Source organism: Lontra canadensis, unplaced genomic scaffold, assembly GCF_010015895.1.
Source record: "Lontra canadensis isolate GAN:19392208 unplaced genomic scaffold, GSC_riverotter_1.0 scaffold38, whole genome shotgun sequence".
Classification (NCBI taxonomy): domain Eukaryota; kingdom Metazoa; phylum Chordata; class Mammalia; order Carnivora; family Mustelidae; genus Lontra; species Lontra canadensis.
In genome coordinates, this window is record NW_022631032.1 from 12,121,782 (window position 1) to 12,146,880 (window position 25,099).

Sequence of the window (25,099 nt, forward strand, 5' to 3'; positions counted from 1 at the left end):
ACAACTCTTTGGTGACCTTGCTGAAGAAAAGTAAAATTTTTACAACAGATGAAAAACAAAATTTCCTTTCCCATATCATAGGTAATAAATATAAAATGTTTTAGAAAATACTAACTTGAAAGTACACCATCAGATTCTAATAATTGGATGATAGTTTAACTTTTGTCCCTCCTTTCTAAAAAATTAGGTTTTAGGTATGCAAATAACAATTACACATTCTTCTAAAAGAATACATTATACATAAGGCTAAAAAGTACATAAGGCTAAAGTCCCTCTTGATACCTGTGACCCTCTCATTCCCAGTATCTAGTCCTCTTCCTTATCTCCCCAAAGGAAAGAACTTACCAGTTATATATTCCTTTATGATTTTCCCAAGGGTTCAAAGAATTATTCTTTGAAACTCGTTTGTTTGTGAGGTTACTCTTTCAAACATAAAAATGAGGTGCAAGTGTGAATAACACCAAAAATGTGTAGTGACTATCTTAGTGAACATGGTTCATACTTGACAACTTGTCTCTTTATTTAGTTTTGCAAAAAGGGAAAAACAAAAACAAGTTAAATCATGCAGGTTTCTCCACCCAAGCACACTTCATAACATTTCCAAAAGTTGAGCAAATGACTTACCTCATTTGATCAATCTAGAATTTTATAAACACTGTGAATTGTACACAATGACATACATAAGATGCAGGGAAAATACACACAATTTTATTAGTTTGATTACCTTGGCAATTAATGTTTTGCTATGAAACTCACTTTTCACTGAATAGCATTAAGACCACAATAACCCTCAATTTAATTTTTATTATGCAGCCTGGGATGTTGTAAAAACTTTAAATTTCTAGTTGGGTGGGTTTATTTGGTGAGATATTTACCAGAAAGTCCTAGTTCCTTGGAATTCACATTTCTTGAATTCAACTCTTAAGAAAGGACTACAGTGAAACACGTCTGAAAATATACTTTGGGTAACCTAAATTAAAATAGCTTTATCTTAAATGGAATGATATTGGTAGCCGTTACTTTTTATAATAATTACAGACTTTTAAACCAAATACAGACCAAAGTAAAAGCAAGAGGATTTCAGTAAGGAGACACAAGGTAAAAAGATAAAAGCCAAATAGTATTAAAAAAATCAAATACATAATTGGAAGATTAATTTTTGTTGATGGAGTCTTTAGAACTTTTTGTTGATGGAGACTTTAGAAATAGTTTAGATCATTATGGATAATAAAACCTTTAAACCATATCTGGCTTCTAAAGCCAGTATTACCTTTTTAATATTTTACCTGAAATTTAAAAAAAAAATTGCCTTCTCTCCCTAGTAAAGAGTGGATGGAATAGATGGTAAATTTCACGATCACAAATATTTTTAATCCTAATTTACTAGTGTGATTAGGTTATTACATGTGGTGTTTCCTAAAAATTTAATCATTTTTTAAACTTTTTAGTTGAACTATTAGATGCCAAATTTTAATATTTATCATTTTCTGTTACCATGAAGTAGAGGATTAATTCTGATCATGAAAAGTAAAATAGCAGGCAACAGAGGATACTGGGAAAAAAAAAAAAAACAACTATTACTGTACCAGTTGATGGTACATTTCCTAAATAGCAGTTATCTCTACTTTTTGCCCACCATAGCCTGATTATAGGTCTGATTATTTAATTGTTTTAACTTTAACATCGGTTAGGAGGAACAAAAGCAGGGTGGCAAGGGATACTGTTCTGACATTTAGGACTTGTGGTTAAAGCAAAAAACCCAGGGGAAAAGGTGAGGACTTTGACATGGATGTTAGTTTCCTGGGGGTTTCTTTTGCTTACACTATTAATGTCCATTCTTTTTCATAGTTTATTTTGTTTTATCTTTAAGAGTTTATTTTGTTTTATCTTTAAGGGTATTATAGGATTTGGCTGCACTGTGGCTTGCTCAAAAAATGTAGAATTCTGTAATGAAACATCTACCTCTACAGTACAGATGAAACAGTCTTCCTTTATGGGTGACATCACTTTTTTCCCATTTTTGTGATAAATACTGAGGTGATAGAATATTTGAAATTGTTCTTTTCAATACAAAGGGATTGAGGCCTTAACTGTTGGCTTAGTCTAATATTCAGTGATGAAAGGAATACATCTAGTAAGAATTTTCATGTCACTAAGTCTTCACAGTAGGCCTTCTAGTAGGAAGTACAGATGGGGTATCAACTAATTTGGAGATTAATAAGTCATTCAGTAATTCTTCACAAATGTTAGATAAGTTAAAAGGGAACTTCCTTTCAAGTATGAGTCAAATTCTGTAATTAAACGCTTTTTCATCATATTTCATGTAAGATCCACAGTCAGGAAGGGGAGAGATTATTCAGAACTTGCCAGCAAGGTTGGAAGGCCCAGTGGTTACAATACCTGAGGATGTAAAGTGACTAGCAGTTTGGCAGGTCATTGTGAAGTTACATTAAACCAAGTAAGTTCAAGATCTTTGAACTCCTCCAGTACACATATTTAAAGTCTCTTGAGATGTTTTGGCAGTGCTTTTATTACCAGGATTAAGTCACTTCTGGAGGCCCTTAACTGCTTTTTAAAGTTCCAGAATATTTTTGACTCAAGTTTTCTGCAAGTGAAGGTTTCTTCTGGGCTCCATAGGAGCCCTGAGAGGCCTCAAAGATGATGGACAACAGAGGCAACACCTGCTTTTGTGCAGAGAACTGTGCTTGGCACTGTCCTCGAGAGATCCTTGGTACATTCAGGGGTGAAGAGTACCGATTCACAGACTTCGGAAAGTGGTGTGTATCACTGTATTTGTTTGGGGAAAAAGCTGTGCCAAGAGGTCTGAGGCAAATTGGAGGAGTCCCCCAAATTGAGTATGTGTATCCAGACTTACTAAAACGTTTTAAAGTTCCTAGTGCAGATACATACTTGCAGAAATGAAAGCCTTTAAAAGCAGTATGCAAACTGGAGCATCTCCACAAGAAAAAGACATTTAAAACATGTATCTCTCATGTAGACACTGGCTGCTACTCTTCATCCACTGACTGAAGCTTTCCACATTTTTCTGAAAGGTCTGAGGTTACTATTTTACTTTTATTGCCTTTGTTTCCAATTTCAGAGGGAGAGACAGTTTCCTCTGTTTCATAATCTTCAAAGGAGCTGAAAGAACAAACAAAAGTGAGTTACTGATTTTTTTTTTTTTTTAATATGTCAGCGTTTGGGTAGGAGTCAAATATGACAAACCAGGGACTGAAGACCGCCAGCTTACAAAAAAGTGCCCTCAGCTGCTAAATGACAGCTATAAACAAGCCATGCTGGAGAGAAAATGCTACCATCTAGAACAGAAAACATACTCTCCCTGTTCCTTAAAACTCAAGTTCATGTTAGAATTTGTTGAAAATGTGCTGTATCTAGCTTTCCCTAGGAGCGTTGGTGGGAATGAGAGCATATTATGGATGCGGCTAGATTGGGGAGGGTTTGAGGTCCAGAAAGTACAAGCTTTACATGAATGCCTTCCATTGATGTGGCTTCCATGCAGAGTGGGGAACATTCTCACCCCTCAAGTTGCTCTGTAGCTTCCCTGGTTTCCAAGAAGTACATTTAGGTGTGCAAGTATATACATAGAACAGATTAAAGCCAATTCATGATTTCCTTACATTCTTTACAGAATTTCCCAGCATATCTCCTTTGCTTATTCTCCTTAGAAATTACTGATATCCCCTGAACTCCATTATCTTCCAAGCTATACCTGAGGGTGGCCTTACGCAGGGACAACAAAATACTTGATCTAGTGGGAATGAAGGCTGCTTGAAATATTAAATTGATAAATATGCTGAGGCTACATCTGGACCCAGAAAAATAATACATAATAATTACCGTCTGTTACAGTATTTGGTATCACCAGCTTAATCTTTTCATCCTTTTTGAGGACTTTACATACTTCTGGACATATAGTCCCTTCATCAAAAAGATACCAAGGCTGTCTAATGAGGAAAAATATGTTAAGGCAGGTGTGTCCAATAGTAGAGGTAATACCTATTCAAATTCCTAAAACATTTTTGAATAGAAGGTAGAGAATGTTAAAAAAAAAAAAAAAGCCCATCTAATATTTGGAAAACTTACCCTTGAGTACCAATTTTTGATCCTATCAAATAGTATTTAAAACTTCATTTTGCAGAAATACTCCATTCTATACTTAATTTGTTTCTACTCTCCCCCCATCTCTGAGGTCTCAGTGTAACTGGCATCTCCTGGATAAGGAGGCACTAGGGAGGGTACTGCTTTAATGGAAGTGAAGCAGGGTTGATGGTTGAGCCTCCATTTCTGGAACAAAATTCTCAAAAGTTAGTTCTAGCAATGCAGTTATCAGTTACTGTGACTGCTTATTTCCTGTCAGGAGTGGAAGACAATAGCCCACACTTACTGTCTGAGCTCTCAGGATCTTAAACATCTCAGAGCAGATCTGCGACTAAGTTAGGCCTGAACTGAGACTCATTCAGTAAATATGTGAGCTCCTGTTCTAGGCATGAGCCAAATGCTATTTCACCATTTCACAATGGTGACAATGACAGAACTAGTCCCTTCTCATAGCGCTTGTACCCTAATGGAGGCCATCTGGAATAATGGTAAAGTGTTTAGCCTTAGAGCATGGGCTTTGGAAAAGACAGGTTCCAATCTCAGTTTGATCACTCGATGTGATTTTGGGCATGTTACTTAACCCCTCTGCATCAGTTTCCTCAACTAATGACTTAATAGCAGTTCCTACTTCTCATGAGGGTCAAGTGGAGATTAAATCATAAACTCTTGGAAAATGTTAGGTATTATTCTCATGATAGAGAAGTGCTGGGGCTTATTGGAACATGATGGTGACATCTAATCCTGTATTGGGGGGCAGGGTCACGTATTTTGTGTGTCATTTGTGGATAAAATTTTTACAAAAGAATATTTTTTCCACTGTAGCCTCATACCAGAAATGGGATTTCTAATAATGGATTTGATCCAATCTAGTTCATAAAGATATTCCAATGCCCTTGTAGGTTGGTTACAGTGGAATGCCACCCTCATTTCTTTGTACTTTTAAGGGCACCAAGAACAGTACTATTATGCACAGAGACTTTGGAGGAGTCTTCTGGATTGAGGGAGTTCATTCAGAACCTTTTATTAGAGTCCTGGAGACTTCTACTCTGTCCTAGTGTTTTTCAAATAGGGGTGATTTTCCCTCCTGGGGACATTTGGTAATGCCTGGATGCATATTCGATTGTCACAACTGAGTAGGTCCTGGCATCTAGTGGGTGGAGTTCAGGGATCCTACCTACATCCTACAATGTGCTAGACAACAACTCACAGCAGAATTATCCAGCTTAAAGCATCAATGCTGTTGAGAAACCCTGCTCTAACTCTTTCACCTTCAACGTTAGTGCATCCCAGCATTCTGGATTAAGCTGTGCTTGTTTTCTACTTTCCTGGATGGTCAGTCTTTCTTAAGGCTTTATTCATCACATGTTTACCTGTGGTTTCTAAATGTATATGCCCAGCCTCAGCCTCTTTATAACTTGGAGACTGCCATGTGTCCAACTGCCTCCTCTCTGGCACTTCCATTATGGCAGCATATACAAAGCTGAACTCATCTTTCCCACATACCTGGCTCTACCATAATCACCCAATCCAGTGACCCCACATTTCTCTTCTTTTGCCTTCCTTTCTTCAAATCCAGCCAGTCTCTTCTACCTTTTATAATAATACCTGGGCACAATTTTGCCTCTTCCTCCCTATTGCCACTGATTTGAGTTCAGGGCACTATATTTTCATCGCTTGGATTATTGCAATAGTTTTCTAACAGCTGATCTTCCTGTCTTCACTCTTGTCACATACCCTTTGCTATTGCCATACCAGGCTATTTACCTTGTCCAAATGGGTTATGGTCTTGGGATCTAATGCCACTGTATGTGTTCTTTAGTGGCTTGTACTGCCCTTACCCTTTGGTTAACTTGTGTTCATCTTTTAATCTGAGATGGCATTAAAAGTTTCCTGATTCCCAATGCCTGAATAACCATCGTTTTTTAAAAATTCATTTAAGTAATCTCTACATCTGCTATGGGGTTCAAACTCATGACCCTGAGATCCAAAGTCACACGCTTTTCCAACTGAGCCAGTCAGGTGCCCCACATCTAGCAAACTTTTTGAGAAAGAGCATGAGAGAGAAGGTCAGAAGGAGAAGCAGACTCCCCATGGAACTGAGAGCCCGATGTGGGACTTGATCCCGGAACTCCGGGATCAAGACCCGAGCCGAAGGCAGTCGCTTAACCAACTGAGCCACCCAGGTGCCCCTAGCAATCATTTTTAAGTAGACTCCACACCCAGCATGGAGCCCAATGCGGGGCTTGAACTCAGGACCCTGAGATAAAGACCTGAGCTGAGATCAAGTCAGACACTTAATTGGCTAAACCATTCAGATGCCCCATTAAAAATCTTTCAAATTTGGGGCGCCTGGGTGGCTCAGTGGGTTAAGCCGCTGCCTTCGGCTCAGGTCATGATCTCGGGGTCCTGGGATCGAGTCCCGCATCGGGCTCTCTGCTCAGCAGGGAGCCTGCTTCCCTCTCTCTCTCTCTCTGCCTGCCTCTGTGTCTACTTGTGATCTCTCTCTGTCAAATAAATAAATAAAATCTTTAAAAAAAAATCTTTCAAATTTAAATTCCAGTTAACATACAATGTAATAGTTTCAGGTGTAGAATATAGTGATAGTCATTACTTTTGTACAAACTGGTGCTCATCATGACACATGCACTCCTTAATCCCCACCACCATCTCTTATTTACATGTCTGCAAGGCTTTCCTTATTTGTCTCCCTGCTTCTATTCTTGTACCACTACTGAAGAGTACTATCTTCAAAATATGTAAGTGGGATTATATTACCTCATTGTTTAACTCTTTTTCAATAGCTTCCCAAAAGCTGGCATGATCTGTCCCCTGTGAATCCTTCCAGCCATATCTTCCTCTGTTTCTTGTTATATTTCAGCCATACTAGTCTTTTAAAATGTCCTCAACACATTTTTTCCTGCCTTGGAGCCACTGCATATGTTTCTCCCTCTACCTAGAACATTTTTGCTCCCTGCTTTTTTCGTAACTATTACCCTTTCAACCTTTAGGTTCTCAATACCTCAGCAATTTGCTCAGCACCCTAAATTGCGAGTCTTCTCTCCATTATTGGTTCACTCTGTTTCTTTCCTTCACAGTTATGTAATTGTCTTTCCCACTTGACTATGAAGTGTCCCATTTTCCAACTCACTAATTTCCTTGGGCTATATAGTATAAATAAAAACTGATGTCCTAATGCTCTTTGTGAAATGATGTGTCAAGTTGTCAGGAAGGCTGGAGTAAAATGGTGAGGGTGCAGAAGTTTTCTTGAAGTCACTGAAGTCAGAATGGTAAGAGCCTAAACTTTATCTTGTTCACTAGGAATTCCTGAGGAAGAGTGTTAACAGATTCCTTCTAAATGACCACTCCTAGGTTTACTTATAGGTAACTGGGATTCCTCTGGGCACAAATGAAGATTATTTTATTAAGTATTCTGTTAACTAAACTGGCTATTTTTGAATGAGTAGCAGGGTCAGAGGATTGAAGCAGAACTTCTAGGGTTCACAAATAGTTTTCTAGAAAGCCTAGGTATACCTAAGTATACCTAGGTAATATCTAAGTATTAACATGGTAGAGTTAGCCTAAGGTATTTTTGCTAGCAATAGGTTGCCTTTAGAAACTTGTTTCTCAAAGTAGTTTTTCCCTCTTAGATGAGCAATTTCTGGGCAAAAGTATTATGGCTGGTTCTGCAGATTTCCAGAAATCTGGAAATTTCTGGAATTTCCATATACCACATACAGGTATGGTATGTATATGGTCTGAAAAAGGATTCGTGTGGTTTCAGGGTGTTGTCTGGGAATGTGGTTTGATTCCATTTTTGGGATTCTACTTGCAGGGGTAAAGATATAGTATTTGATTTGGGGTTTGTTTGAGGAAATGTAAGACATATCTTGGCCATAAGCATGAATTAAATGTTAAATAGTTCCTTAATTTGGAGTCTATAATGCTTTAGAAATAGGAGAGGATAAGTCTTACCTTTATACTTTTAAATCTTAACTCACTTAGGTAAAATGGATTAACTGAAACACCTTTAGAAGTTGGATATTTGCTTCAGTGCATTTCCTTGTTGATCTCATTCAGTAACTAGAAAATCTTTTGTTTCAACTCTTGTTAAACTTTCTTAATATGTACCATCCACTTTTTTTTTTTTTTAAGATTTTATTTATTTGACAGACACAGCGAGAGAGGGAACACAAGCAGGGGGAGTGGGAGAGGGAGAAACAGACTTCCCGCTGAGCAGGGAGCCCAATGTAGGGCTTGCTCCCAGGACCCTAGGATCATGACCTGAGCCAAAGGCAGAAGCTTAACTGACTGAGTCACCCAGGCACCCTGTACCATCCACTTTCTTGCCTCAGACTTCATTTTTGATCTCTTGCAGTTCCCTAGGGTTATGAGCCATCAGTTGTTTATTCTTATTTAGTTTGCATGTAGATAATATAAAAATTTGAGTTAAATACATTCTAATTATATGAACTTGAAGGGAGGGTTAGGGTTTCACTCATTTTCATTACTAACCACAGTGCCTGGCATTGAGTAAGTACCAATGAATCTTTATTGAAATAAATTAAAATTGGGCTTTGTCTTGTTATGTTGAATCCAGGAAAAATGAAAACATATATTAAATTCAGGTCTGTATAAAGGTGCTGTTTACTGAGCACTATAAAACATGATTCAGAACTATTCTACTTGTAAGACTGTAACTCATGCTTTAGAATATTAATTACTGTCATCCCTTCGCTTCTCACGCCCCAATATATATACACATTACCTCATTATTCCTGCTCCTATGTTAAATTCTTCCACCTTGTTGAGGACAGTCAGGCTTCACACAACCCCTTACTCCACACTACTGCATTCCTAGAAGATGATCTGGTGGGTTTGGGGCTGGCCTTCTTTAACTACAGCACCTTACTTTCCCGTGCTGATGGAAATAAGTATGTAACTCTTAAAGTAATTCATGTAAGTTTATATTTAATATAAAGGAAAAAGCTACTTTTAAAAACATTCAGGGGTAAACAGTTCTAAATTTTCTAAATGTCCAATAATAGAGAAATGGATGTGGGCTATTGCTTGAGAGAACACTTCTGAAGCATTAAAAGTCATGTTTTTGAACACTCTAGTAACATTAAGCATCAAAAAGAAATACACTTAAAGTGTAAATAATGGTTATCTCTGGATGACTGAACCAAGTGAGTTGAGTCTCTTTATACTTTCCAATTTTTCTGTAGCAAGCCTCTGTTTCTCTACTAATCAGATAAAGACTCTCAGAATAAAAAAAGTAAATTGTTTTTAATCTAGGTTAATCAAATGTAAAGCTGTTGGTAAAATACCAGAATATCCTGTAAGAAATATTTTTAAGATAATGTAAAGTTTTTTTTTTTTTTTTTAGATTTTATTCATTTATTTGAAAGAGCATGAGAGGAGGTAGGGTCAGAGGGAGAAACAGACTCCTGTTGAGCAGGGAGACCCATGTGGGGCTTGATTCCGGGACTCCAGGATCATGACTTGAGCCAAAGGCAGCCACTTAACCAACTGAGCTACCCAGGCACCCCGTTAATGTAAAATATTCTTAACTAAAAAAGTAAACGGATATTTGTCACATTGGCAAAAAGGTTTGATTATTGTAGGTCTCAGTTTCCTAAGGTAGCAACATGGAGGACTCTTTAGCCTGCTTTATGTAATTTTCTTATTGCAGAGATCATAAGAATGTTAATTATAAATAAATTTAGCATCCTAACCTGCTATCTTCATATATAGGAGGCAGATGAATTGGTTTATGTACCTGGTACCCTATCTGGTTTCACCCAGGACCATTCATTACCTTGAATTTATACAAATGATGTTGTATGCTGTGATTATGTTGTGTGCTAGATGTGATAATTCACAGTGTTTACAGCCTCAACGTTTGCAGTCTTTCTCACTCATATCTGGAGTTATTGCTCGGTTATTCTTTTTTTTTTTTCAATATTTTATTTATTTGACAGACAAATCACAAGGAGGCAGAGAGGCAGGCAGAGAGAGAGAGTGGGGGGGGAAGCAGGCTCCCTGCTGAGCAGAGAGCCCGATGTGGGGCTCGATCTCAGGACCCTGAGATCATGACCTGAGCCTAAGGCAGAGGCATTAACCCACTGAGCCACCCAGGCGCCCCCTTGCTCAGTTATTCTTGAAGGCTTAAGTACTACCCTTGAATTTGGCAGTACAGCTACATGACACAAAGGCTACCTATGATGTTTGTTAGATGGTAAAGTAGCTGGAGAATTTCAAGCTGTTTTTGGAGGGTCAAGTTGTCTGGATTCCTGAAGTTATCCTTGTAGTGAGGTGGCTGCTGGGACTATTGCCTTCTATGCCAGTAAACATTTGCTAAGGATCTCCTACATTCCTAACATTTGCCAGGTGTTACAATTAAAAGATGAATAAAACAGTGGTCTTTGGTGGTACCTGAGTGGCTGAATCAGTTAAGCAGGTGACTCTTGATCTCAGATCAGGTCTTGATCTCAGGGTCATAAGTTCAAGACCTGTGTTGGGCTTCAGGCTGGGCATGGAGCCTACTTAAAAAAAAAAAAAAAAGAAAAAAAAAAGAAAAAAGGCAAAACAACAACAACAACAACAACAAAAAAAAAAACCACGAAAAACCAAAACCAAACCAAAAAACCATCCAAACAAAAAGCTAGTGATTTTTGCCCTGAGAAGCCCAGGTTCTCGTGGAAATACAGCTCCATTTTTTTCCAGCATTTATATGCCAGACATTGTTGGATACATTATATACAATTCTCTGTATAGTTTTATTGTTTATGCAACATATTTACTGTGTGCCGAATGTGAGCCATGTACTGTGCCCTGGGAATGAAGGGAACAAGGTAGGTAGTGGAATAGTAATATTACAGCTGATTAAATTCTAGTTCAGAGAGGTTATCTAATGTGGCCAAGATCACAGTAGTGGTAGTAGTAATAGCCAGTGTTTATTGATTACATAGGTACTATCCCTAAGGGCAAAGTATAAAGATACTATACACATTGTCTTAATTCTTAAAACAGCTCAGTGTGGCAGGTGGTATCCTCATGGTGTCGGTAATGCTAAGGCTTGGATGCCTGGGACTACAGCTAGTTACATGACAGAGCAAAGATTTGAAATTATTAAGTTCATCTAACTCCAAATTCCATGCTTTTATTTTGCATCTCTTCCCATACAAGGAGTAGTCATGATAGTAATAGCTACTATTTATCAGGTATCCACTATGTGCCGGGTGTTTAGCTATATTATCTTAGATTGTCACAACCACCTTAGGAATGTAGTTGCTGGAGTCTTCTGAAACTGAGCCTCAGGAGTCAGATAACCTGCCCAGCTGGTGAGTGGTGGGTAGAACCGGATCTGTCTGTCTCCTTCCTAAACCTCGGCTCTTTCCATAGTAGCAGTTCTTCCATGTCTAATATTTGAGTCTTGTAAGTTTTGTCTGACAGACTCACCCTGGTGTATCTGTAATTCCTCTTGAGATGAAGCCCTAGGCGGTGTAACCTTGGGATTCTGGGTCTGGCCCTGCTTTTGAATAATCAGTCAGCTATTAACAACTGTAAATCGGTCTTCCTTTTCCTTTGACATTCTATAGGCTGTTGTAAGCCTTCTCTCCCCTCAGGACCTCATCACTCACATGTGCTCTATGGAGGCCTTATCTTATCTCCTACAACATGAGAAGAGGAGTGTCTAGCAGAAGCCTCTCATATACACTGCTTGAATTTCATTACAGCTGGTCTCTGCATCTCCTCTCATGACCCCTCCCCTTTTCATCTGTCTGTATCCCTTTGCCTCTCCTCTCTTTCTTCCAGGCACACTGCTGCCTTCTCCAAGGACCACAACTGGAAAAAACTTCTGCTTGAGTCAACTGTTTATACTATTTAGCTGCCATCAGTTGTTCTTTTTAGACTAACAAACTTCTAAGTGTTTATCCTGCTGTTTTCTCCTTCCTTTTTAGCAAGTTACAAAACAATATGCAATATAAATTCCATTTTTGTAAAACGTTATCTATTTGCATTGAAATGTCTGGAAGGGAAGACAGGCTGCCTGTCTCTGGATGGTGAATTTTAGATGCAGTTTTTTGTTCATTATATTTTCTATCTCTTCTGCTGTGAATACATACCATCTATGTATTACCTATTTAGACATATTACCTATGTAAACAGATAGGGAGAAAACATTTTTCCTATTGAAGAATTACATGCTTATTTTATGAACCTTACAAATTACAGACCAGTATAAAAAAACCATTTGTAATCCCAGAGTTAACAGTTTATAGCCTTATATTTTAGCTTGTATATCATAGATGTACACATTTGTAATAATGAAATATTACAATTTTCTAACCCTCTTATGTTTTTGTGTAAACACAAAATTTCAGTGTTTGCAAAATGTAACATATCGATACCATGAGTTATTGAACCATTCTATTACTATACATTTTTGTTACTCTGAATTTTTAAATTTTAGAATGACCAGTGACCAATGCCAATTGTTTGGATAGAACAATTCTATCCAGACTTTTGATTATTTACAAACTGGAATTGTGAGTCAAAGGGTGTAAATTCAGGCTGTTGCTACATACTGTCAAATTACATTCCAGGGAGTTTCCGCCAATTTGTTTCAACCATCAATATCTGAAAGTGTTTGTCTTATTGCATAGTGAGTCTTGAGTGAGTTGTTACTGCAGTGTGCTTCCTCTATGAGAAGCAGTTAAGATGGAATACTACTCAGCCATCAAAAAATGAAATCTTGCCATTTGCAATGATGTGAATGGAACTAGACTGTATTATGCTAAGTGAAGTAAGTCAGAGAAAGACAATTACCATATGATCTTGCTGATATGTGGAATTTAAGAACCAAAACAGGATCATAGAGGAAGAGAGGAAAAATTAAAATAAGATGAAACCAGAGAAGGCGACAAACCATAAGAGACTCTCAAACATAGAAAATAAACAGGGTTGCTGGAGGGGAGAACGGTGAGCAGATGGGTAAAGGGTAACTGGGTGATGGACATTAAGGAGGGCATGTGATGTACTGAGCACTGGGTATTATATAAGACTGATGAATCACTGACCTCTACCTCTGAAACCAATAATACTTTATATGTTAATTGAATTAAAATAAATTAAAAAATAAAGCAAAAAAAAATTGTGTGTGTGTGGGGGGGTTTGTTTCTCTTAAACAGAAAGAAGCAAATCAAATATTTCCGAGGATTTTTCTAGTGGATCCCAGAAGGCTAGATTTACACACCTTTTAAAGAGGCCCCACGAATGGTTCAGTTTGCCATATCAATGTCACAGGGAAGTGATAATTCATGTCCTTAGATTTAAACATTGATTTTAAGTTTTTTAAAATTTAAACATTGATTTTAAACCCTCTGAAAACTGAAAAAAAAAAAGCAGGTAAGATACTTTATTTGCTTCTGTTTTCCCTGCTTAGTCAGGGATCCAATATCCGATAATGCTTAGTATACAGTAGTAATACACACATTTATTGAATTAATATTATCTTTAACAAATTATATTTTAAAAATAGCTGTCAATTTCATAAGCTAGAATCTTTCTGACTCTTGCATTTTTTACACGTTTTACTGAAATATAATTTACATATAATTCATTGATCTTAAGTGTTCAGTGTGTTTTAGTAAATTTTTACAATTGTGCAGCCAACACCCCAATCTAATTTTATAACATTATTTCATCCCTCTATTTGCCCCTCCTCTCCTTTGTGCCTGTTTGTAGTCACTCTCATTCCTGGAACTAGGCAACCACTGATTTGCTTTCTGGCTCTACAGTTTTGCCTTTTCTAGAAATTTCTTAAAAATGAAATCATATAATACGTAGTCTTTAGTGTTTGGCTTCTTTCACACAGAGTGATATTTTTGAGAGACTCATCCATGTTGTTGCATGTATTAGTTCTTTTACTTACTGAGGTATAACTGACGTACAATGAATTGCTCATACATGAAAATTTGATTTTTTGTATGTACCTGTAAAAGCATTTTAACATTCAAGATCATGAAAATATCAATTTTCTGCTTCCCAACCAAAGTCTACTTATGCCCCTATATAATCACTGCTCCTCTCCCCAGGTAACCACTACTCTGTGGTCATGAGAGATTAATTTGCATTTTCTAGAATTTTAAATAAATGGAATCAAGTGGGTTATACTTTGTCTAGCTTCTTTCACTTAGTTTATTTTGCGATCCATCCATACTGTGTTTATCAATAGTTCATTCCTCTTTTATTGCTGAGTATCATTCCATCTTATGGATATACTGTATTTTATCAATTCACCAGTGTGAATTTTGGGTAACTATGAAAAATGCTGCTATAAACATTCATGTACAAGTCTTTGGGTGAACATTTCTCTTGGGCCAGTTCCTAGAAGTGGAACTGCTGATTCATATGATGAATGCATGTTTACATGTTAACAGGTGGCCAAACTCTTCTAAAGAGGCTATATAACTTTACATCCCCATCAGTTCAATGTATGAGGTTCCAGCTTCTCCACATCATTGTCAACTAGTGGTTTTAGTTGGTCTAGTGGCTGTCTGGTAGGTCTCACTGTGGTTTTGGCTTTCTCCTAATGTCTAACAATCTTCTCATCTTTTCATGTAACATCTTTTCTGTAACTATTTGCTATTTGAGTCTCTAATTTGGTTGTGTTTATTTAGATCCTTTGTCTGTTTAAAGGTTAGGTTATTGGTTTTTTATTATTGAGTGGTAAGAATTCTTTACATATTTTGGATATAAGCCCTTTATCAAGCTGTTTTGGGAATATTTTCTCTCAAACTTTTCATTTACTTAATGGTGCTTTTTGAAGAGCAATAGTTTTTAATTCTGAAGGAAGCCCAATTTATTTTTTTAATTGCTCTTGCCTAACTCAAGGTCACAGTGATTTTCTCCTGTTTTATTCTAGAAGTTTAGAGTTTGTGCTCTCACACTTAGGTCTTTTATCCATTTTGAGTTATTTTTGTATATGGTATGTGGTATGGATTGGGGGTCTTTTTTTTGGGTACATGGATACCCAATGATTTCAACATCATTTATTCTGCACTGGTTGAAACTTAATTGGCCGTCCATATTAGGGTCTATTTCTAGAGTGTTTAACTGATCTAGTTTTATACATGCTAATGCTACAATGTCCCAATTATTTGGTTTATAGGAAATTTTGAAATCAGGCAGCCCAAGTCCTTCAATTTTGTTCCTTTAAAAAAAAGTTTGGCTATTCTAGGTACTTTGCATTTCTACATAAATTTTAGGATCAGTCTGCCAATTACAACAAAAGCCTGCAGGGATTTTAGTAGGGAATTTGTTAAATCTGCACATTTGGTTGAACTGACATTTTAACAGTACTTAACTTTCTAATCCAATTTAGGTCAGCATTATTTTTGCAGTTTGCAGTGTGCAAGTATTATAGTTCTTTGGTTATATTTAATTCCTAAATATTTTCTTTTGATGCTAATGTGAAGAGAATTATTCTTTTTATTTGAATTTCCCTACCAAAAACTATAAAGTACTCATGAAAGAAATTGAGGAAGACACAAAGAAATGGAAAAATGTTCCATGCTCCTGGATTGGAAGAATAAATATTGTGAAAATGTCTATGCTACCTAAAGCAATCTACACATTTAATGCAATTCCTATCAAAGTACCATCCATTTTTTTCAAATAAATGGAACAAATAATCCTAAAATTTATATGGAACCAGAAAAGACCGCGAATAGCCAAAGGAATATTGAAAATGAATTTCCCTACTGGACTGTTCACTAGCTCATTAGTTCTGGTAGCTTTGTGATAGAATCTGCTTCAAGTCTTTTATTTGAAGTATTTTCTGCTTCAAGGTTACATAATCTACAAATAGTTTTACTACTTCCTTTACAATCTGAATACTTTCAGTCTTTTCCTTATCTTACTGCAAAACATAGGACCCTTAGTTACAATGTTGAGTTGAAATGAATAGAAACATCTCTACTTTGTTCTTGATCTCGGGGAAAGGCATTCAATTTTTCACTGTAAGTATGTTAACTGTAGATGCCTTTTATCTAGTTAAGGGGCCCAGGAAATGGGGCGCCTGGGTGGCTCAGTGGGTTAAGCCTCTGCCTTTGGCTCAGGTCACGATCTCAGGGTCCTGGGATTGAGCCCCACACTGGACTCTCTGCTCAGCAGGGAGCCTGCTTCCCCCCTCCCCCCGCCTACTTGTGATCTCTCTCTGAGTCAAGTAAATAAAATCTTTTTTTTTTAAGGGGGGGGGTGCCCAGGGAAAAAGATGGCAGAAGTGTAGGGGACCCTTTTTCAACCAGTCCCCTGAATTGAGCTGGATGTCTACCAGAGCATTCTGAATACCCACAAAATCAGCCTGAGATGTAAGAAGATCTATCTGGATCTCTGCATACAGAGTTTGGTCTCAAGGGGTTTGGATACAGTCACTTCTGCTCTCTCAGAAGAGATGGGGAAAGCTTCCAGGGAAAGTTGCCAGAAAGCAAACCGCCCCCCACCACTCTCCCCCCCACAAAAACTGGTTTTCTCTGAATCCGTCCCCCCCCACAACAGGAGGCAGGGAAACTCTGCCCAAACAGGATTGCTTGAGCAACATCGCAGCTGGCCCCTCCGCCAGAAGACAGGCCTGAAGAACAAGAGGCCGACAACCCTAAGGTCCCTATAAAACAGCTGCATCTTCCTGGTCAATAATTTGGACTCTGCACAATCCCTCAACCGCCCCTCAACAGAATGACTAAGAGGAGGAATGCTCAACAAAGGAAAGATTCAGAGATTGCAGACTCTGCCACGGAACTAATGGATATGGATATAACCAAGATGGCAGAAATTGACTTTAGAATAACAATTATCAAGGCGATATCTACACTTGAGAAAAATATTAATGACAATATAGGATCTCTAAGAGCAGAAATGAGATCTAATCAGGCTGAACTTAAAAATGCTATGAATGAATTATAGTCTAAGATATGCTGACTGCCAGGGTATACAAGGCAGAAAAACGAATTAGTGAGATACAGGATAAGAGAAAAGAAGGAAACTGAGACAGCATGGGAAAAGCAAATTAAAACCCAAGGAATCAAACTGAGAGAGATTAGTGACAGAATGAAATGTTCCGATATCAGAAGTATTGGGATGCTGGGGGGAGGGGCGGTGGAGAGAGAGAGACAGAGGTCTAGAAGATATATTTGAGCAAATCATAGCTGAGAACTTCCATAATCTGGGGAAGGAAACAAACGTTTGTGTCCAAGAGGCAGAGAAGACCCCTCCCAAGATCAATGAGAACAGACCAACACCACAACATATCTGGTTAAGGAAGTTCCCCTCTATCCTTACATGTGTGAGAATTATTGTGAATGGATGTTGGAATTTGTCAAATGCTTTTGTGTTCATGATGATTTTTTGGTCATTTATTAATATGGTGTATTAAATTAATAGATTTTTGGATGTCAGCCAGCCAGCATTCTGTTCCTAGGATAAGCCCCATATCTTTCTTATATGTTGTTGGATTTGATGTGCTAATATTTTGTAATAATTTTTATATTGATGCTCTTGAGGGATATTGTAGTTTTCATTTCTTCTGTATCTTTGTCTGGCTTTGGTATCAGGGTAGTATTGGCTTTATAAAACAAGTTTGGGGGGCACCTGGGTGGCTCAGTGGGTTAAGCCTCTGCCTTTGGCTCAGGTCATGATCTCAGGCTCCTGGGATCGAGCTCCGCATCAGGTTCTCTGCTCAGTGGGGAGCCTGTTTCCTCCTCTCTCTCTGCCTGCCTCTCTGACTACTTCTGATCTCTCTCTCTCTCTCTCTGTCAAATAAAGATCTTTCAAGAGAGAAAAAAAAAAGCTTGGAAGTATTCCCTTGTTAGTTTCTGAAAGTATTTGTGAAAGATGGTTATTATTTTTTCCCCCTTAAGTATTTCACAGAATTTATCAGTGAAACCATCTGGACCAATTCATTATCCTTACTTATTATAGTCTATTCTGATTTTCCATTTCTTCTTGAATCAGTTTTGGTACTTTGAGTCTTGTTAGGATTTTGTCCCATTTCATCTAAGGTGTGAAATTTATTGGGATAAAGTTGTTCATAATATTTCTTTATAATTAAGTTCTGTAGTGTCTATAGTGATGTCTCCTCCACTCCTGATTTTGTTAATATATGCCTTCTCTTTTTTTCTTGATCCAGATATTTATCTTTAAAAGAATCTTTACAAAGAGCCAACTTTAGGTTTCATGAATTCTTTCATATTGTTTTCCTATTTTCTATTTCATGGATTTCTACTCATTTTTTTTTATAATTTTTAAATTTTTTTATAAACATATAATGTATTATTAGCCCCAGGGGTACAGGTCTGTGAATCGCCAGGTTTACGGACTTCACAGCACTCACCATAACACATACCCTCCCCAATGTCTATAACCCCACCACCCTCTCCCTACCCCCCCCCCCCCCCGCCGCCGGTAACCCTCAGTTTGTTTTGTGAGATTAAGAGTCTCTTATGGTTTGTCTCCCTCCCGATCCCATCTTGTTTCATTTATTCTTTTCCTACCCCCCAAACCCCCCACATTGCATCTCCACTTCCTCATATCAGGGAGATCATATGATAGTTGTCTTTCTCCGACTGACTTATTTCGCTCAGCATAATACCCTCTAGTTCCGTCCACGTCGTCGCAAATGACAAGATTTCATTTCTTTAGATGGCTGCATAGTATTCCACTGTATATATATACCACCTCTTCTCTATCCATTCATCTGTTGATGGACATCTAGGTTCTTTCCATAGTTTGGCTATTGTGGACATTGCTGCTATAAACATTTGGGTGCATGTGCCCCTTCAGATCACTACGTTTGTATCTTTAGGGTAAATACCCAGTAGTGCAATTGCTGGGTTGTAGGGTAGCTCTATTCTACTCATTTTTATTACTTCTACATTTCTACTTATTTTGGGTCGGTTTGCTCTTTTTCTATCTTCTTAAGGTAGAAACTTATATTATTGATATTAGACCTTTCTGAGGCTTCCTCTAAACACTCCTTTAATTGCACCTCATTCATTTTTGTATGTTCTTTTATTTTCATTCATTTCAAAATGATTATAAGGTTCCTGTGGTTTCTTCTTTGACCCCTGTGTCTTTAGAAGTATTATTTAATTTCCAAATATGGGATTCCCAGATTACTGTTAGTGACTCATTACTTTAATTCTATTCTGGTCAGACAACACACTTTATTTACTGTAATCCATTTGAATTTATGGGATCTTATTTTGTTCACTAATCATATGGTCTTAGAGAAGTTTCATGTGCACTTGAAAAAAATGTGTATTTTACTGTTGTTTTTTGGAGGGTTTTCTATATATTGATTAGATAAAACATACTCTGTTGTTCAAGCCTTTTGTATCCTTATTGTCTCTAATTCTCTCAGTTACTGAAAGAGGAGTGTTTAAATCTCCAACTGTCATTGTTGAATTGTCTGGCAATTTTTGTTTCATATATTTTGGGGCTCTGTTAAATGCTTAAATACACTTAAAATTGTTATCATTGGCTGTTAACTATTTGCATCTATATATATGCAAACCATAACTATTTGCATTTTAACTATGGGTGAAGTGGGAATTTTCATGTTTATTTCCTGGGTGAAATTTCTGTCTTTTGACTGTTTTAGAAATGGTCATGATTCACATTCTTATTATTGATTTTAAAGAATCTGATTTATAAAAGAACACTGCTGGTCACATAATGCAGTCCAATTTGTTTGCCTTTTGGTTGTGATACAGAATTTGTCACTTTTTAAATGTACTCAAACCCGTAAGTGATTTCCTTATAAATTTCTTCCATTTCTTTTAAGTTTTTAAAGTCTATTTATTTACATGCGGACATCAGTTTAATATGTATTTTCATTCACCACAGAGACACATTTTACTGTTTTTTTTCTTGACACATTTAAGATACTATCTTTATCATATACATAACCCTGTCTCTCACCACATCTTTATTTCCCAAACTCACTGCTATTCCTGTATATTTACTGTTCTATGTGAATTTTAGAATTAGCTTATCAAGTTCCATGACATATTCTGGGGGATTATATAAAATTAATAAATTAGTCTTAACATGGCAAATAGTCTTTGTATCTTTTGGTGAGTTTTGTGTCTTCTTCATATATATTTTCCACCTTTTTTTTTTATATCAGTGAATGGGATTTTTCCCTATTATAGTTTTAGCTGTTTATTTTTGGGGTGTGGGGTTAGTAATCTTTATCATTAACAAGTTACACTTCTTAAGTTTGCTTAATTTTAAGATTCTTTTTTTCCAAACCCAAAAATGTATTAAATTTATCATATGCCTTCAAAAGAATCAGTTTATATACATATATTTTTTCCATCTTCAATCTGTTAATGACAGACTTTACAAAGTTAAACCACTGAAGCAATCTTGGATAAAACCCACTTACTTATGATGTATTCTTCTATATATTGGTAGTTTTGACAAGTTACTTAACCTTCTGTGGTTCAGTTTTCCTATCTGTAAAATGGGGATAACAGCATCTACAAAAAAGGGTTTTTGTGAGCACCCAGTGAATTAAAATATTTAGAAGAGAGCTTGGCACAGAGTATGTTTGTGTGTGTGTGTGTGTGTGTTTATAAATTAATAGATTTATTTTTGTTTAAATAAAATGGTTTAATTTCTTCCTTCTATGTATTTGGGTCTATTTTGTCATCCTTTCTCATACATTTTGAGAGGATAGCCAATCAATTTATTTTAGTCTATAGGTTATAAATTTCTCCTTGTTCAGATCCCATAGGTTTTAATAAATATGCATAGTTCTAGAAAGATTATAATTTGTATTTTGATTTCTGCTTTAGTTTAACACTTATTTTGAAATTTATTAAACATGTTTTTTAGCTTAATTTTTAACTTTCCAGGTATGTGCATATTAGTTTTTAGTTAATTTCAGTTTATATTTTAAGTTGTTGCAATTTCCTTCATGCCTTAATTCATAGGCACTTCTATGATGGTTCCATGTTTATTTGTTGGGTATCAGGTATACTTTTGAGTACCTCTATGAAAGCCTACTAATTTTTTTTTTTTTTTTGCCTGTTTGATTTGTTGGTTTTTACATGGCTGTGGATGACAATTTTTCCTTGCATTTTTTTCCTGTTTATTATTTTAAAAAATATTTTTATTAACATATAATGTATTATTTGCCATAATGTATTATTTGCCCCAGGAGTATAGGTCTGTGAATCATCAGGGTTACACATTTCACATCACTCAGCATAGCACACACCCTCCCCAATGTCCATAATTTCCTTGTATTTCAATCAGATTTATATATTGCATAAAGTTCATAACCTATTTTCATGGCCAACTGTTGGAAAGAAAAATCTCTTTTAAAGCTTTGAATTCAGGACACCTGGGTGGCTCAGTCGGTTAAGCGTCTGCCTTCGGCTCTGGTCATGATCCCAGGGTCCTGGGATTGAGTCCCAGATCAGGTTCCTTGCTCAGCAGGGAGCCTGCTTCTTCCTCCGCCTGCTACTCCCCCCCTGCTTATGCTCTCTGACAAATAAATAAAATCCTTTTAAAAAAAAGCTTTGAATTCTGCTTGTCTCATTAATGTTCCATATCTGATTAAACCCTGTTACTATTCATTTCACGTTTACCTCTGTGTTAGGGATGAATCTGAATAGTAGTATACAGTTCACTTTTTAATCCAATGTGAATTTTGTGTTTGGTACTATATTTGGACTTATTCTGGCCATTTATTTTGTACTGTCTTTATCTTTTTGTCTTTTCTTTCTTACTATAGTGGATATCTGTTGTTCTTTATTTGCATAGCATTCCCCTTTTTATGACCATATTTTCTAATTTCCCTTTGGAAAACATATGGTTTGGATGGACCTGAATCTTGTACAAGTCTAATACTAGGCCTCATTCCTTCAGGAACTGGACCCAAACTAAGCCAGTTAGAGTCAAAGAGACACAAATCCTAGGCTTTTGACTGAATTTCGGGGAAAGGGATTTTCTTATTTGAACTTGAGGCTATCAGGTGATCATCTTGCTGCCACATATGAAAAACTTGCTAAGAGTGAAAAGATGAAACCATTATCTAAGAGATGAAATAAAGTCTGAGTCTCTAAAGTCAGTACTACCCCTGGACTTTACAGTTCTGTAAGCCAATATTTCCTTCTTTTCTTTCTTCTTCTTCTTCTTTTTTTTTTTTTTTTGCTAATTTCAAGTTGAGGTTAGGTCACTTGCCACCAAAAGAATGCTGATTAACACGTCTTTTAGTCGACTGAGTTTTCTTTACTAATTTTTTCCACTTAATTGATTATCTTTTTCTAAAAATTGATTAGAAGGTTTTCCGTTTCATTTTTACTCTCTTAGTGATTGACCTTACATTTTTAACACACATACTTTAACTTAGTCATTGTTAGAGAAATATAAATTATCAGTATCAGTATTCTTCACTCTAATAAAGACTCACAGTATATCACCCTGACTTCCTTTCACTCTTAACAGTATATCTGTGATCAATATTTATTTGGTTCTAAGAATACATTTTCCTAATTTTGTTGCTCATGATTACTTCTTGCATTCCACTTGTTTTCTCTACACTCCATTTACCTTCTTGTTGAAGAATATTCCTTAATACTTCTTTTAGAGATAGTCTGTGGATGGTAAACTTAAACTCACATATAAATAGGGATAGAATTCTAGATTCAAAGCTATTTTTTTTTTTTTTGCAGTATTTGAATGATGTTGTTCCATTTCTTTTTCCATTCACTTTGTGGATAATCTGTTTTTTGTCTCTGGTAGATTTTTAGTTCTTCCTTTTTTATGTTCTGAAATTTCACTCTAGTATAGGCAAACTACAGTCTGTGGAACAAATCTCTCTGTCCACCTTTTTTGGGTACAGCCCAGTGAACTAAGGTTTTGCTTTTATAAATTTGAAAAAAAAATCAAAAGAAGAATACTTCATGACATGTGAAAATGACAGGAAGTTTATATCTCAGGGTGCATTAGTAAAATTTTATTGGAAAACAGCCACATTCATTTGCTTACATATTATCTATGGCTACTGTCATACCACAATGCCAGAGCTAAACAGTTGTGACAGAACTGTGAAACCTAAAATACTCACTACCTGGTCAGAAAAATTTGCTGATTCCTATGCATTATTTTTTTAAATGGCTAGAATTCTGGGAATTACCTGGCTTTTATTTCTACTGGTTTCTGCAAGGATTTCTTACTCCAGTATCATAATCAACTTCCCAAATCAAAACATTTTTTAGCTGTGCCTTTTATTATTCAGCCCAGTGACTATGTTTTCATTAAAATTTTTTTTCTTTTAATTACTGGTCAGTCTCATTTCAGGAATACAACATTCTCTTACCTCTCTGAAAATGGTAAATATAATGAACTTGAGGTCTTGTTGTGACTGCTATAGTGGGTCTCCTTCCAAGGGTGGAAGTTCTTCCATTTATTGAGTATTTTATTGATATTTGCAGCTGTTTTTATTTGTCCACTTTTCTGTGTAGTTGGAAACAGACTTCTGCCTCTGTATTGGTTGTTTAGGAGGGGGCAATTCTATTTTCAATGAGAATGAAGGGATGGATGGGCCATGCTGCTGGTGTGGATATTTTGGTGGTCTTGCTTTCTCTGCTCCAAGATCCCACTTTATCACTTTTTGTCTTTCCTTTAGGGATAGGAGAGATCTATAAACGTTTGACCTACCTGGATGCTGCTTTTTCCGGTCTCCCTCTGCTCTTGGTTTCAGTCAAATTCAGGTATAGATCACCCTTGAGTGCTGTTTCTTTTATTTGTAGCAATTATCTTCTCTATCCTCCTGCATAGAACCTAAGTTCTGTTTACTCTTCAATCTGATCCCATCTGTTTTCCTTCTTTCAGTCCATTGAAAATTTCTCTTCGTAAGTGGTACTCTGTATTTCTTATTTTTAAGTGGTGTGAGAGACTAAAACTAGAGTATGCTTTCACACTGCCTCCTTAAATGAGAAGCTGGTCTGAACTGTAGTTACTATTTAGAAGTCCACTGTAGTTTTTGTTTGTAGCTTAATATTTATTTTATACATGGTCTTTGGACAAACCCACAAAGGTGTTTTATCTATTTTTCAGGGAATATTTTACTATGGCTGCAAATAATAGGCTCCAATTTCTTTTATTTTCTTTTTGAAGTTTTTGCTTCAAAAATCTGCTATCAGATGCATAGCTTTTTTTGAGTATTCATTCTTTTTTAATTCAACCTTTGTTGTCATTCCAAAATGGAATCTTTTAAATAAGTGAGTTTATTCCTTTTACGTTCAGTGATCTAAAAATACTTGCCTGTCATCTTTATGCTTTGCGATCTGTGTTTTTCTTTCATGTGTATGTTTTCTGATTGAATTAGAACACTTAGAGTCTGGCTTTGGTTTTTCAAGTGTTTAATTGGTATTCCTAAACCCTCAATTTGACTTACAGCTTTAAAGGATATCTATGGAAGTCCTGCTAACAAAATTTCCACACAAGTTTTCTTTCTCCTCTTTACCTCCCATTTTCAGTTAAGTTGTTACTTCTAGAATATTTTACATGCATTTCTTCCTCTTCTCTACATTCCAGTTTTATATTTTTTTTTCCAGAATATTGTGTTCTAATCTCTACGCTTTCTACATTTGAATGGATTGAATACTATCATTTCTTTTCCATACTGGTTGTTCCATTTCTGGGCTCTTTATCTGGGTTTGGTTTGTTCTTGGATTTATGATTATGTCCTTTTTAAAGAAGAGCTCATGGGTGCTATAGTCCCTTTAGTTCTTACATGTTTGAAAGTACCATTTGTGTTTTCATGCTTGAATGTCATCTTGAGTTAGTACAAAATGTGGGGTTATATGGACACCTGGGTGGCTCAGTCAGTTACGCTTCTGCCTTTGGCTCAGGTCATGATCTTGGAGTCCTGGGATCAAGCCCCAGGTTTACCTCCCTG

General features: G+C 36.5%; 1 protein-coding gene across 3 annotated transcripts in view; it reads right to left on the bottom strand.

The window, feature by feature from the left end:
• Positions 1 to 2,305: 2,305 nt before the first annotated feature.
• The window catches only part of PPP2R3A (protein phosphatase 2 regulatory subunit B''alpha), a 213,593-nt gene continuing 190,799 nt past the window's right edge, over positions 2,306 to 25,099 (bottom strand). For all 3 annotated transcript variants that reach the window (XM_032869638.1, XM_032869639.1, XM_032869641.1), the window contains one exon: positions 2,306 to 3,141. In XM_032869638.1, coding sequence (XP_032725529.1) covers positions 3,009 to 3,141 — 133 coding nt within the window. In that variant the 3' untranslated portion in view covers positions 2,306 to 3,008. The remainder of the gene's footprint in view (positions 3,142 to 25,099) is intronic.